This window comes from Chiloscyllium plagiosum, unplaced genomic scaffold, assembly GCF_037043375.1.
Source record: "Chiloscyllium plagiosum isolate Xiang-an unplaced genomic scaffold, Cpla_swu_hap1 HiC_scaffold_4, whole genome shotgun sequence".
NCBI lineage: Eukaryota > Metazoa > Chordata > Chondrichthyes > Orectolobiformes > Hemiscylliidae > Chiloscyllium > Chiloscyllium plagiosum.
Window position 1 is genome coordinate 109,576,670 of NW_028270142.1, and position 16,228 is coordinate 109,592,897.

Here is a 16,228-nt window from a genome sequence, read left to right on the forward strand (position 1 = left end):
GCAGAGGCATCCGCAGCAGCCCCGGGGGATTTTCCTACAGTGGTGAGTCTCGTGAAAATCATCTCCAAACTCGATGCGAAGATCGACGCTTTTATTGAAGAATCCCAAAGCCGATGGGACTCACTCTCAGCCGCGCTGCAAAAGCACAACCGAGACATTAAGGGAATCGAGCGCCGAGTCGGAGGGACAAAGCTAAAGGCCGCGACCTCCGAGACTATAGCAGAATCGGCCGTGGATTAGGTCCAGACTCTCGAACAGCGAGTCTGGACCTTAGAGAATCACACTGATGACCTCGAGAATTGAGGTCGTTGAAAAAATATTCGTTTGCTGGGCCTTCCTGAACAGGAAGAGAAAGGCCAGCTTATAACGTTCCTTGAACAGTGGCTTCCACAGCTTTTAAATCTGGAGGCTGGATCAGGCCAGGTAAGGGTAGAATGGGCCTACCGGGTTGCAATACTCGGGCCCGGCTCGAACCAGCGCCCACGCCCGGTCTTGTTCCGGCTGCAAAGCTACAAGGAGAGGCAGGTACTCTTAGAAGCCTCCAGAAATCTTGGAAAAGATCCCCAAGCCATGATCGATAAAGGATCCAAGATCATGTTATTCCAGAACTTTTCCCCAGCTCTGGTCCGAAAGAGGAAGGCGTTCGATGAGGCGAAGAAGTGTTTAAGGGACTGAAATATTCAGTACTCCTTGCACTACCCAGCAACGCTATGCTTTAACCATGAAGGGTCCGTGTATAACTTCGGATCGCCAGAAAAAGCCAAGGAATTTTTGGACTCTCTTAGATAAATTGTAAGAGATAATTGATGTTGGTTTGCTTTCCCCCCACCCCGGTTTACATTCCCCTTTTTTTAATATATTGATCCCTTTTTTTTAACCTTACTGTTTAATATTATCTTGGGGGGTGGGGAGAGGGATTTATTTATTTGTTCTCTACTTAATGATTTTCTCCCCCCTCCTTGTTTTTTTTATTATATATATATATATAAAAGCCGAGGGGTCTAGTTAATGTTGGTGGGGGGAGGTGGTTACCTTAACCTATTTTATCTCTGTCTCTAGGAGCGGGGGTTGTTTTCCCTTGTTATTTTGTATTATTATATTTAATTATTACTTGTTGAGGTTGTAATTTTATAGTTATATATGTTTATACATGGTATTAACATTACCAAATATATCCAGGTGTTGGTGTGGGTGGGGGGGGGGGGGTGGTAGGGTGCTCACTGTTAACTATAGCTCTGTAGTGTATTTGAATTTTCTTAATTCTATTGAAGAGCGCCTGGGTCAAGGGTGGGGCACTGGTTGGGAGAGGATATGCTGGACTTTGGAAAGGAAATGATACCCCCTAGCAACAAGTGGGAACATCTCCATTTAATTACGTTTTATATTGTTTTTATTTAGAAATAGTTTTTTTATTATACTGTTGTGAGTGTATTAGAGAGCCTTTATTTTGTGAATTTTATATGCTCTATGCTCAGGATGTTCTGGATTGGGTTTCCCCTCCCGAGGGGTCTCGGATTTGCCCGGACAAATTATGGTTGATCAGTCGGTTAAGTGGTGCACCTGGAATGTCAAGGGGAGTAATTCACCAGTCAAAAGGAAGAAAATATTATCAAATCTCAAGAAAGAAAGGGTTGATATAGCTCTCCTACAAGGAGACACACTTGTTGGATAAAGAACACTTGAAATTACGACAGGGTGGATTTGGTCAGGCCTTTTTTTCTTCTTTTAGCTCAAAAAGCAGGGGAGTTATTATTCTTATTCGGAAGAATTTCCCTTTCAAAATCCTAAATCAGATAAAGGATGAATCTGGATGATATATTCTGATTAAAGCCCTTATAAATGGAGAGGAATATGGGATTTTAAATTTGTATTGCCCCCCTGGCACATCCTTTTAAATTTATAACAGTAGCCTTCTCAAAATTGATGGCTCTCGGTGCTCGTCATACAATTATAGGGGGAGACTTTAATTGTATTATGGATCCGGAAATAGATAGGATTCCCAAGAGTACTGCAGGAGTATCTCCCAGAACTAGACAATTGGTGGATCTGAACAAAGAATTAGGACTAGTAGATGTATGGAGATGTCTTCATCCACAGGGCAGAGATTTTTCTTTTTACTCCTATCCACTTAAATTTCATACCATAATTGATATGTTTTTTGCCCCCTTAATTTTTTTTAAATTCCATATCATCTGTAAAATAGGCAGTATCGCAATTTCCGATCACGCTGCTGTATATATGGAAATCAAGGCGAGGAACAATGAGACATCCCCCCGGCATTGGCATATGGGCCCCTTCCTGATGAAAGATAGTAAATTTGTAAAGTACTTCTCTCAAGAATTTAAAACTTTTTTAGAAATTAATTTAGGTACGGCTAGCAACCCATCAATGATGTGGGAGACCATCAAAGCTTACGCGCGAGGTTTGATCATCTCATACTCAGCGACCCAGAAAAAATTAAAGGGAGAATAACAGCGTCTGCTTGAAGCTCACTTAAAAGCGGCTGAAACTGCATACGCTGACAGACCTTCTATTATCAAATTACAAAGGATTATGGCCCTTAGGACAGCTCTAAACACCACGCTTACCCAAACGGCTAAGAGGGAAATATTATTTGCAAAACAAAGGTTATATGAATTTGGCGACAAACCTGGTAGATACTTAGCATTTCTTGCAAAGAATAAAAAGGCCCCTCAAACTATCACATCTATCAAGGAAAGTACGGGTATTTTGACTCATGATCATAAAAGGATTAACGCAATCTTTAGAAAATTTTATTCTGATTTATATAAATCGCAGGATTGTGAAGACAGGACTAGGAGGATGCAATCATTTTTTAAAAACTTGACCTTTCCGGACCTAACTCCGGAACAGGTATTGGTCTTGAATGTTCCCCTAACAATCCAAGAAATACTTGACGCAATCAGGCAACTTCAGAGCGGTAAGGCACCTGGTCCACATGGCTTTCAAGCTGAATTCTATAAAGAATTTACAGGAATATTGGCTGGTCCACTTATGGACATGTATAACTATTCATACAGTCAGGGCTGTCTCCCGCCTTCGCTGAAAGAGGCAAATATCTCTCTTATCCTTAAAAAAGGAAAGGACCCAGAAGATTGCGCGTCATACAGACCAATATCCTTGCTAAATGTAGATTTTAAAATCCTCTCTAAAACGTGAGCTTTGAGACGAGAAAGGGTATTGCCACATATTATAAAAGAGGATCAGATGGGGTTTATTAAGGGCCGCAGATCATCCAATAATATTAGAAGGGTTTTGAATGTGATTCAAGCCTGCCATCAGGGAAAGATACCAGGAGTAGTAGTCTCATTAGACACGGAAAAGGCATTCGATAGGGTTGATGGTCATATTTGTTTTACACATTGGAAAGGTTTGGCGTTGAAAAGATGTTTACCAAATGGGTCTCAACATTGTATAGTGATCCCAAAGCAGTTGTGATTGCCAATGGGTTAGGCTCAGATAGTTTCAGTGTGGATATGGGCTGCCGTCAGGGATGTCCCCTCTCGCCATTGTTATTTACGCTAATAATTGAACCACTAGCAGAAGCTATATGGGCTGACCCTAATATAATGGCCCCGAGGATTGATACAGGTAAACATAAAATTACCCTTTATGCAGATTATGTTCTTCTATTTCTCAGTAATCCCCTGATGTCTGTGCCTCGCTTAATCCAAGTTATTAATACATTTAGTGCATTTTCAGGCTATAAAATTAATTTTTCAAAATTGGAGGCTATGCCAATGGGTGGCCTTGCCATTACATCCCACTTATTGGACGAATCCCACTTTCCCTTTCGATGGTCCCTGGAGGGTTTCTTATATTTAGGCATTTTTATTACCCCAGTATTTAGTCAGTTATACAAGGCTAACTTTGTGCATTTACTGGAGAGGATAAGGCAGGACCTCCAACGATGGGGAGATCTTCCAACTTCCTAGCTGGGTAGAATAGCAGTAATTAAAATGAATGTCCTGCCCCATCTCCTATACCCTATGAGAATGCTTCTGGTGATGTTGCCGAGGCTGGCACTACGTAAATTATATGGCAAGTTGGGTTCCTTTATCTGGATTCATAGACGGCCTCTCATTAAACTGAAGAAGCTCCATCTTCCACAGGCAAGGGGATGACTGGATTTTCCAGATTTTAGGAAGTATCAGTTAAGTTCCCTATTAAGTTACATAGCTGATTGGGTCTTGTCTGACCTGCAATCAATCTGGCTGGACATCGAGGCTTCTCAAGTAAAATGCCCACTTATTAACCTTTTATTTTCAGACAAGAGGAAAATCATTACACATCACTGTAAAAACCCTATAATACTAAACACAATTAAAGCTTGGAATATAATGTGGCAAAATGAGGGCAACTCACATAAAACATCCCCTTATGCTCCGATAGTGGGAGCATGGGGATTTCAACCGGGGTTTACAGATGCCACTTTCAAATTCTGGAGATCCAGGGGTATCTCATGTTTAGGGGATCTGTTTAAAGAAGGGGTCCTGCTGTCTTTTGAACAGCTGCGTCAGAAATTCGGATTACCTAATGGAGACCTCTTTCGATACTTCCAAATTCGAGATTATATACAGAAGAAGACTACGCTATTAGATAGTCTTTATAAATCAGATAGAGAATGTAGAGTGCTACAGCCAATGGGGGTATCTTCCGTCAGTACTATTTATCATTTACTACATGATGAAGTATCGGGAGATATGGACAATCTGCTTAAAACATGGGATCAGAATTTGGGACTAGAAATCTCTATAGAAACATGGAATGACATTTGGGAAAATGCCAGAAGAATCACCATCTGTAACAGAACTCAGGCTATTCAGCTGAAGATACTTCATAGGGCCCATATAGCACCGGAGTGATTGGCAAAATTTAAGGCAGGAGCATCTCCAATGTGTCCCAAATATAAAATAGAGGTGGGCACTCTTGTACATTGCCTATGGACCTGTCATAAGATCCGTAGATACTGGACTAAAGTAGCAAGTACCCTGACAGAAATCTTAGGAACGGGAATTAGAGTGGACCCTGTATTTCTCCTTTTGGGCTTTTAGAACTTACCCTCCCTGGATATGCACGGGAAGAGATTATTTTCTATTCTCTCTTTCTGTGCGAGGAAAGTATTTTGGTAAACTGGGTGGCTGAGGGCCCCCCCTGGACTTTCAAATTGGCACAGATTAATTATGGAATGTATTCCCCGTAACTTCTTGAATTATATAAATACAGATATTTCGGCCATCCTAACAAGGGCTTTTATTTAATTGAGATGGCGAACCTGGCTGGTCGAGGGCCCCTTGGGAGAGGGATCCCGCACAAATACGGGTTTTGTTACGATCTGATGTTAATACATTCTGAGCATATATCTCACTATCCAATTTCTGTGTTATCCGTCATTTTTTTTCTCTTATTTGAATAATGTAAGAGACTTAATTACACACTCTGGTTAGTTGTAGGTTAGATTAGTAGTTAGTTGAGTTTTGTTTTTTTCTCTCGGTATTTTTCTTTTGTTAAATTTTGGTTATTATTTATTTAAGATTTAATTGTATATCAATGTTTATACTTGGGTTTTTTTGTAAACTTATAAAAATGTTAAATTTTCAATAAAAATATCTATAAAAAAAGAATAAGATGTCTCATTTTAAAGATGGAATTGAGATTTGTTTTTTTCTGAGGATTGTTAATATGTACAATTCACTTCCCCAATGAGCAGTGGAAGCTGGGTCATTCAACTTACTTAAGATTTAATTAAATACATTTCTGACTCGCCAGGGAATCAAGGGGTTATAAGGGAAAACAGGAAAGTGCAACCGGAACCATAACTATCACCTTATGAATGATGGCACAGGCTTGAAAGGCTGAATGGCCTACTTCTACTTGTAAGCCCTATATTCCTATGATTTTTCCAACCACAATCACCTCCTGGAAGCACCCCTCCAGAGATTTATCTATCGATGCAATCAATCCATTCCTGATCTCTCCTCCCTGTATTTAAAAGCAGTCTCCTTCCAAAACACTTCCTATTAACTTGCCCCTTTGGCCTCTTCCCTTTTCCTGATCTGCCTGTTTGGTTCAATTCCGTCTGGCTACATTTTCCTCTATGCTATATCCTCATGATTGCTTTCCCAATCAATCCTAAAACCCTCTATGATCTTTTCTTTATTGTGATTTCTTACAAAAACACTATGATCGCTCCTTCCTGCCTCTCTGTCACGTTTTGAGGACTCACCCCTTCAGTCTCCACAATCCTCAATCTTCTTGGTTGTCACAAACCATTCCAAATGGCCCTCGGCTAGTTCCTTTTACTTCAAGATCAATAACTCAATCTAAAATATTCTAATCAGATCCTCCCAATGAAGCTGACTGGACATCTAATATTTCTCCATATTTCTGGGTTTCCCACGGACAGATACCTCTGCTTTCTTTCTATCTTCCCTTAAATTCAGGGCCATTCCAAATCTTGATTTTCAGCCCACATTGAGACATTCCTAATGATGCTGAATAACTTTTTGCCTCCTAACTGGATTCTATATCGCTGCTTATTCAGCAAATCTAAGCTCTTATTGAACAGCATCAGACACAACCGATGTTTTCCTTCACAGGTACACAGTTAGCTAACAACCTCCTGGCTAGTTTTGAGGTTGAATTAGTTTTTGAGTAGATGAAACACTCAACATTAAATGGTAATCCTTACTTCATTAAGATTCAGACCACTTCACATACAGCCCTCTAATGCTGCTTTAACTGTAACTCCATATTGTAGATTGTCATTGTCCATTCTAGTTAAAAATCAGACAACATCAGGTCATATTCTAACAGGTTTATTTGGAAGTACAAGCTCTTGAAGTGCTGCTCCTTCATCAGGTAGCTAGTGGGGCAGGATCATACGACACAGAATTTATTGTAAAAAATTGAACTGTTGTACAACTGATGTGATGCAACAACGCAGAGTCACCAAGCAGAGGCTGATAGCCAAGTTCAGTACCCATGAGGATGGCCTCAACCGGGATCTTGGGTTCATGTCACGCTACAGGTGGCCCCACTACACTATAAACTTCACACACACAAGCACGCATTCACACACTCCTACACATGATCACACTCACACAGACCCTCTCTCATACACGCACTCTCAGACACAGCTACACTCACACTCACGCGCCTGCCCCTCTCACAGGCATATACTCTGTCACACTCGCATACACACTCTGTCAAGCACATGCACACACACACATTCTCACAGGCACATATACACATTCTCTCCCTCTCTCCCACACACAGACACACTCTCACTCTCTCTCCCTCACATGCGCACACACATGTAAGTCTATGGGGTGAATCTGTATTTGCAAATACGTTCTATTTTGTTCAGAAAGCACACAATCTGTGGGCAGTCAGTCCGTGTGACATTTTATCAATTCCTACTTTGGAAATAAAACCAGTCTGATTCAAGGTTGGGGTACAGATAGCCTCTTGCCTCACATCTTTAATACATTTTCTGAGCGAGACGTCTGTTTTTTATAAAATCTTAAGTTATCTAAGACTGTGCCTTGAAAGAAGTTCTGGGAATTACATGTTAATGAATTAAAACCTGCAACCTCATTCTAAGTGATTAAAGACTTAACAGCAATCTGGGTTTGTTCAATACATCGCATCAGTTGCATGACACTTTGATGTTTTACAATAGATTCTGTGTCCTCTGATCCTGCCCCACTAGCTACCTGATGAAGGAGCAGCGCTGCGAAAGCTTGTACTTCCAAATAAACCTGTTGGACTATAACGTGGTGTTGTGTGATTTTTAACTTTGTCCACCCCAATGCAACACCAGCCACTCCACATCTAGTCCATTTTAAACCTAGCCAGTTGTCTAAATGATATATTGTCCATTGTTGATTGTTAAGTGACAGCTCAAGCTAAAACATTGGCATTTAACTGAGGTTGGAGGATGTATAAATGCTCATATCATTTCAGAATCCACTCCAGCAGAGAATGTTCCAACTTTATGTGTGATTAATACATTTTTGATGAACAAGACTATGATCAATACTGTGGGAACCTCTTGTCATATGGACTGCATCAGTTACATATTACAAATTACAGCCATGTTGTAACTAGTGATGAAAGGAATAACTGTTCCTCACCTCCCCATAATTCCTATTGAATTAAATTTTAAATGAACACTTTAGTGCCATATTTAGTCAAATTTGAGCTTAATGTAATCACTCTCACCCTCCTCAAAAAGAACAATGATTGTTCTTTTACCAAACAGGGTTATTTTGCTTTTATATGTCTATCTATGCTCTTCCTTTCACTCACTTACCGTCTTGTTTGGGTCTTCCTAAGACCTTCATAACTTCTGAATTGGTTGGGTTCTGACCTAGAGCGCGCATAACATCACCGCACTGGCCATAAGTGATCTTCATCTCTGAATTGGGTGTCCTGTCAAACAGGGTGAATGCCTCCTTGAAATCTGAAAGAAAAAGAATGGGAAGAAATGCCACGTGAAAACATTTTGTGAAACCTTCTGATTTCCTGTACACCTCCGAGATACTAATTTTAGCCATGTTGATGCAAAATGCCAATGGTTCAAAGTCAATTCCTTGTCAAAGTTGGGGGAAGGGAAAATTAGTCATAGAGTTATTGTGATAGAATATCACAGAATGGTAAGGGGCCCTTCAGCCCATCGTGACTGTACCAGTCATCAAGCACTTATCTACAAATGGAATAGAGTCTGAAAACAGGGTCAACTTGCTAAACCTAGGCAAGGTACTAATTAAACTCACTAAAATAGAATACTTTGGTCTCCTTGTCTAAGGAAAGGTATACTGGCATTGAAGGTAGTCTATAGAATAGTCATTAGTTGATCCCAAGTACAGAGAGATTTTTCTGAAGAGGTGAGGTTGAGTAGATTTGCCTGTATTCATTGAAGTTTCGAAGAGTAAGAGGAGACCCTATTGAAGTATATTAGATTCTCAGGGGGCTGAGAAACTGAGAGGTTATATCCCCTAATAGGAGAGTCGAGGATAGAGGGCATAATCTCAGAGTAAAGGGTCACTATTTCGGACAGAGACATGGAGGAATTTCCTCTTTTAGATGATAGTGAATCTCTGGGATTCTTTACTGTAGAGGGCTGTTAAGTGATTACATATATTCAAGGCTGAGATTGACAGATTTTTAAACAGTGTGGTAATCAAGGATTATAGGACAAGCCAGGAAAGTGGAATTGAAGGTTATCGGATCAGGTGGACCTGACTCAATGGGTCAAACGAGACACCAATGTGTGCTGACAGGAAGGGTGTTCCAGGATTTTTTACCCAGCAGCAGTGAAGGAATGACAATATTCTTCAAGCCAGGATGGTGTGTGGCATGGAGGGGAATTTCCAGTTGGTCACAACATTTCAAAAAGTAATTAATTATTTAAAATGAGGTTGAGAAACACATCAGCCATGATTGAATGGGATAGCAGACTCGATGGGCTGAATGGCCTAATTTCTGCTTCTATGTCTTATGGTCTTATGGGCTTGGTATTGTTTACATCCTTACCTTCAATCTGATCAGCAGTGAATTCAAGCTGGAATGGAAAGAAAATATGCGTGTCAGGTAGAAATTTCTCCAAAAGCCAACCTTTTATAAAAATGAGAAACATAAGAAAAAGCACAATGGTATTCTTTGTCTTGGACTCATAACAACAACTATGTTAATTTAATGCCTGTAATGTAATAAACCATCCAAATAACATTTGATACTGAACCACGTAAGGCATGCCAATGCCTTGGTTTAGCAGCTGATTGCAGCACCTCTTTGACAGTTCAGCATTCCCTTGGAATTGCACTCAAGTGTTAATTAAGCTCACATGTTCCAAGCTTAAATAAGGCTTGAATTCATGGCTGCTTGATTTGGATTGACTGATTGATTGATCTATTGTTGTCACATGTACCAAGATACAGCAAAAAGTGTTGTTTTACATGCTGTACAGTTAGATTGTATCATACAAAGTGCATCAGGGTAACAGAACAGAGTGCAAAATACAGAGTTACAGACACAGAGAAAATGCAGAGAGAGAGAGAGAGAGATCAGAATTAACATTTGAGAGGTCCATGCAAAAGTCTGATAGTAACAGGGAAGGAGCTGTTGTTGAATCTGTTCCTAAGTGAATTCAAACTTTTATATCTGTAAGCAGTGAGGCAGGGAGATGAGAAGACTGTACGTTAAGGCATGGCTTCAGCATCTCCCAATTGTCAACTGAAAAGACCTTCTTAGCTTTTGAATTGTTTTCTGGGTTTCAATACATACACCTGTGTGCCATCCTCCCCTCTACCTAATTTATCTTGTAATCTTTTTCCCCATAATGTCTTCCTTCCTGAGGCCCTCAACACTAACTTCATGGATAGTGGGTCAACAAGAAACAAAGAAGCTATAGATTGATTTTTGAATGCAAAGAGGATCAAGAAAGATGGGAATAGGGTAGGAAAGTAGAGTTCTCGAAAAAGATCAGCTATAATCTTATTGACTGGGAGAGCAAGTTCAAAGACAGGATTGCCTATACCTGCTTCTATTTCTCAAGTTCTTCAAGAGATGAATTCGTAAGGTTGACTGCTATCTTTGTTCTTTCACAATCTTCCCTGCTCCAGCAGCAAACCCACTTCTCCCCATGCCCCATTCTCTGTCAGGTTTCTGAGTTATGAGGAAAGGATGGAGAGATTTTTGTTTTGTCCTGCAAGGATTTGTCTCAAGTATTCACTTGCTGTCAAAATGCTCGCTCACTCTGAGCCCACCTGGATGCTCACAGCATCTCTGCCTTGCCTTGTCTTTTTTTCTTCTCTGCCACCTCCATCAGAAGTGCCACACTCAAAGTATTGCTGTCTTGCCTTGCCATTTAGTGTAGGTACAAATCCAAGAAGCTTGACATTGTTGTTTGTGGTCCTCAGTCAAGTCAAGTCTTCACTCGGGGGTAAGCCAAGGGCAGCTTCCGAAACCAGTCCAGGGGCTTGGTCATGGTCAGTCAGCCACTTGGGGCAATCAGAGCCAAGATCCATTTCAGGTAGAGGGCATGAGGACCCAAAGCAACCCACCAGCATCTTAACTCTTTCTGCGGTATGGCAGTCTGCTTCCCTCATGGAATGAGAGAGGAAGGTATTAAGGAAGATGAAAGTGGGTGGCACAGCAATGTAGAGATGTCCTGAGTGAGTGAGTAGGCTGCTCGGAGGTCACTGCTATCGGTGTGTTGAGGTGGGTCATAGAGAGTGAGGGAAGATGTTGCAGGCAATGGTGAGAGTGATAGAGCATAAGCCTTTGACGGGAGGTGGGTATAGGAGCAGACAGAAAGAAAGAGTGAATGAGTGAGTGTGAGGTGTTGGAGAGAAGATGGTGGCACTTGCTGTGGCAGAGTTTTGGGGGGGGGCAGGGGAAGGTTTTTCATTGATTTTTCTTCCTACAGTGCTGAGCATTTATCCAGATGGTTGAGATTGCACTGAACCTGAGTAGTAACCTTAGCCCGGGTTGGCACACTCAGGTGCCATGGCCTCCACTACTGGTCCTGTGGGAAGAGGACCTGCTGCTTGTGCATGAGCCAGGCCAGCAGGACCTCCAGATCCTGGCCGGCAAAGCAGGGCACCAAATCTTCATTATTTGCCACATTCAGGGCAAATGTCAGGAACTGTGCAGGGCACCTCCAAACTGGCAGTGTTTGTCCAGGTACACAATGACCTTTTAAAGGTGTCACTGAAGCCAGGAATGCTAGTCAATTCCAGGAATGGTGAATGGTGAAGCTGTTGTCTCCTGCTTTCTATTTATACGTTTGTCCTGGATGGGGTTCCTGGGGTTCCATCCAGGACAAGCATATAAATAGAAAGCAGGAGACAACAGCTTTGCTTCACTTGGAGGTCGTCACTGATGATGTTACCTAGCCAGGTAATGAAACGTCTGAATATCAAACCTGCAGCTCAGCAAGCAAACCTACACCCTAAACTTCAACCTGAGCTACAAACCTTCACAAACCTTGTTCCTGGAATGGTATTTGATAAGACAGGGCTATAATTGGACAAGAGGGTTGGGTAGTTAATGAGATGATGTTGGTGAGATATAGCAAGAAAACCTGCTAGACCTTCTGAAAACAAACCCTCCAAAAAACTTTCAAAACTGGCACTTCATGAAAAAAAAGCAGAAGAATCAGCCCTGAGGAGTAATACAGGTCACAATTTATCTCATTGAGTGGGCTAAATGGCCTAATCATGTTCCCATTCTCAATTCATAAAGGAGGTTATTATATAGAGGTAGACAAGATATTTCAGGGAATGGAAAAGGTGATTATTCACATAATCACTTTAAAGTAGATCGTGAAAGTAGGTCAGGAGGATGCAACTCAAAGTTGTGAAACATAATCTTACATTTAATTTCAGAAAATACTATCTCATACAAAGAGTGATCAATACAGGATATCAAATAAACTTTTGGGGATCTTGCTGTGCACAGATTGGCTGAGACATTTGAATATATATAACAAATCTTGAAAATCTGATGAAGTTGCTATAAAGTGCTTTTTAAAAACACAAGGTTCTCAATTCAATCTTAATAAAGACTTCAAAATCCTTTCGATCTCACCAGCTATGTATCTGAATTTGTTACTAATATGTGAGTTGTTTTATTTACCCCCACTACCAGCACAATAAGTTTTGGAAACTCCCACATGTCTCTTTCCCTTTGTCCTCCTTTGACATCATCCTTAATGTCTAGCTTTTGGCCTTTTATTTGGTCACCTCACCCAATGTCTACTTATGCAGTTTGATGCCAAATCTTACTTGATAATGGTCAAATAAAGTGCCTTAGCACATTTTACTGCATTAAGGGTTCTGTATAAGTGCAAGCTGTTGTTTATAATTGGAGAGAAGTTAAATTGGCGATGAATTAATTAGCTGTTTCAGTTAAAGAGTAAAATAAAACTAAATCTGTTGGTTAGTTCAAAGTAGGTTTTAAGTGGATTTCCTGCTTCTGCCAAGGCCATGGATTATGACGCTGGATTACTTAAGGATACAATGAACTTTAATTTCAAAGTGTGCTTTTTGAAAGAGAATTAATACAGCCAAAATGACTGCAGATGGAAATTCAGATGCTGTCTGGAAAGAGAGGAGCCCTGAAATGTCAGGAAAACTTCAAAGGGATGGAGTTCATATGGGAAAAAAAACCTACTGTAAACTGAACTGTAATGCCCTCTGCATATCTCGGACAGTAAATATCATGATTGAAAAGGACAGCAGGACACAAATTTCTCTTTCAAGAATACACAGTGAGTTTCGACTCTGGTCTCTGTGTGTTAGCGGCTTCATATCCTAGTACACTGTGAAGGTCACTGCTTTGAGAATAGCCAGTTAACACACCTACAATGCAGGTAAAGAAAGGGAAGTTTATCACTCACTTTGAGTACTAGAAGCCAGCTAGCTAGCAAGTCAGATAAAGGGAAAACAGAATGGAAAATGAAAATGAGAAAATAACAGTATGAAAAAGGACTCTCTCAGTCTGACTGCTGCCAATCAACCACTGATGAGAGAAACCAGGACAAAGGGATTTCAATCAACCTGCAAAGTTTAACCACAACATCAAGGCTAGCAGTAACATCCACTGTAACAGTCAGTGTTCACTAATTACTCTTCATGAATGACTCAGAAACTGATCCATTTCTTTTCAATTTCTGTCTTTTCTTTGTATTCAATTCTCATTTCAAATCTGGGCTATTATGTGTTGCATTATTATTTCTTCTCCCATTTAATAACTAATAACTTCACTGTGTTCTGACCAATGAAAGGGTTTGTTGAATAAAGAAAGGGAGCCAGTTCCTCCCTCCTCACCAGGCAGCTTTGCAGTACCCCATCTGAAACCATTGTCACTTGCGGAAGCTCACCAGAGTCTAGCTGTTACATTTCACAAACAGAAGTATATGAACATGTCTGATTCTTGGCAGCACTAAACTCTCCTAAAACATAACTGGAAGTGTTGGTAACAGAATAAGCTCTCTCCATACTGCTCTAGCAAATATTGTCAGGTCAGATATAGTACAAGTTAGATTCTGAATAAAGATCCCCTGGCATCAACCCATCAAATGCTATAGGCCTTGCCATACTTTTGATTAAACCTTGTAATAAAACACTCCAAAGTAACTAACAGGAAGAGCAAGAGGCACGAATAGTTATTTAGTACTGCTTTAGCATTCAAATTTCTCATGATTTGTTCAAGACAGACCTTACTTTTAAGACTTCATGTGTGGCTAATACTGCCACCACATGAGCATGTGTAATTTTGGAATGCTGCTTTAAAATTAGCACATAGCATCAAACAAATCAGTTCGTCCTAGGTTTGATGTACAAACTGCTACAACAACTTAGATATTATAGGGAGTCTAACCAATATGAATATCTATTCTTTGCTGATAAGTCCTTACGTAACTCACAGTTGTGCTGCCTGATAGAAGAAGTAATGGAGTGCCCTGAGAACTCACATTACACTATAATAATAGAAAACCACATAGTATTTCCAACACTGCAAAGTTCTGCCACTATTTCATCACTGCTGTTGTTAAAACCCGTAACTGGAGCTCTCTGTCACATGGTTCCCCTCCCTGCCAGGTCACAACATTCTGACAGACCTAATGATATGTTTTTCAGGTGTAAGTTCACAGCAAAGGAAATATTAAATGAGAAGATCAAAAGTCCATCTTACTATTACAAGTTATCCAATTTCTTATATTCAGTTCCAGTTAGTTCAATACCGTAGCTGCCCTACTATATTACCCACTGAACATTGCTGCTACGACTCCTCAGTAAGTTCTTCTACTACCACTCCACCACGCCAACCTTATCCTAATCTTGTAACCTGGCCCTTACAACCTTTGCAATAAAACATATCACCCAAAAGAAAAAGCCTCTCCCTGAAAGCTTCATTATCATTAATTTCAGATGTTAAACATGCTTGAATTTTTCATTCTTTGTTGTAACTTTCCCTTGTCAGTCCCAAGACAGGTCATGTCGAAGGTGGAGGTGTACTCACAGTTACTTTCTTGGGGTCAAACTCTGGCTCTTTGGGAACCTCTGGCTCAACAGGCTTCACCTCCTTCTTTGGTTCCTCTTTTTTAGGCTCAGGTTTCTTGGGTGCCATGTTTGAGCGTCAGTCAGAGATGGAAGACCACAAGGGGAAGGAACGGAGGTTGAGTAGAGAATGGGCACACGATGCCTGGAACAGAGATCTTTTATCTCTGGTCAGCTGTCTCAGGCATGCCACGGTATCATTTCTCCATACATTCCAGGCCTGACAATGAAGCCTTCACTATAAATGGAAAAAGCATCTGTTGCTATAAAAAGCAGCTAGACTTCGCATTGTTACTGATCAGTCTCAGGACAGAAAAGACTTTGAGTCGGCAAATCGCAGAGATGACAAAGTCACAATCCAGATTGTTACAACAGCCTCTTCCGATCCACTAGATTTAACAAACAGCAACCGTGACAAAATAACATTTGTTTTTTAAAAAATCTTTTTGTTCCCTCCTCTTCTGATAGACAGTAGGGTACAATTCCACAGTTCAAACAGTCCTTTTCTGGTATTTTCTGGTCATACATTTCAGGTAAGACTAAACAATGAGGATTAGCTTGGTTATAATATTCACCTCTCTGCATAAGAGGTTGTGGGGTTAAATCTGATTCCAGGAATTAATTACATAATCTAGGTTAGCAATTCTGATACTTAGGGAGTTTGAGCTCTCAAATTGCCATCCTTTGGGGACACTGACAATGGAACTTTTCTTTGAGATTGTGTTGAGGTGGGTGTAAAAATGGGAGGGAATTCCACACAGGGACAAGACGGGTTTTTCTGCACATTTTATGTTCTCAGCTCTTTATATTTGTACATGGTAAATGGCCAAGTGTTTTGGGCAGGGACTTTCTAGTCTCCAACATCCAGGTACTATATTTAGAAGGCACCTTGTAGCACCTCACTTTCTGCATTGCAGGAGCATCACTCAACCTCTGTTCATCACCACCACCCCAAACCGGAGATGTTAGAGACCAGTCAAAAAACAACAACATTTTAACAATGCCTCCTGAAGGCTATCCAGGAGAAGGGAAACTCTCTTCTATGTGGATGGCTACATGAAGCCTGAGAAGTGCAGCCTGGACAGCAGGGGTGGATGATTCAAGAGAACATTATTCCAGGTACAAGAGGATAAATG

At 40.7% G+C, this 16,228-nt stretch overlaps 1 protein-coding gene across 1 annotated transcript in view; it reads right to left on the bottom strand.

The window, feature by feature from the left end:
• Positions 1-15,212, bottom strand: part of LOC122548960 (myosin light polypeptide 6-like) — a 29,558-nt gene extending 14,346 nt beyond the window's left edge. The window contains exons 1-3 of the mRNA XM_043687982.2: positions 15,055-15,212; positions 9,562-9,589; positions 8,339-8,488 (exon numbers count right to left, since the gene is read on the bottom strand). Coding sequence (XP_043543917.1) covers positions 8,339-8,488; positions 9,562-9,589; positions 15,055-15,162 — 286 coding nt within the window. The 5' untranslated portion in view covers positions 15,163-15,212. The remainder of the gene's footprint in view (positions 1-8,338; positions 8,489-9,561; positions 9,590-15,054) is intronic.
• Positions 15,213-16,228: the final 1,016 nt, after the last annotated feature.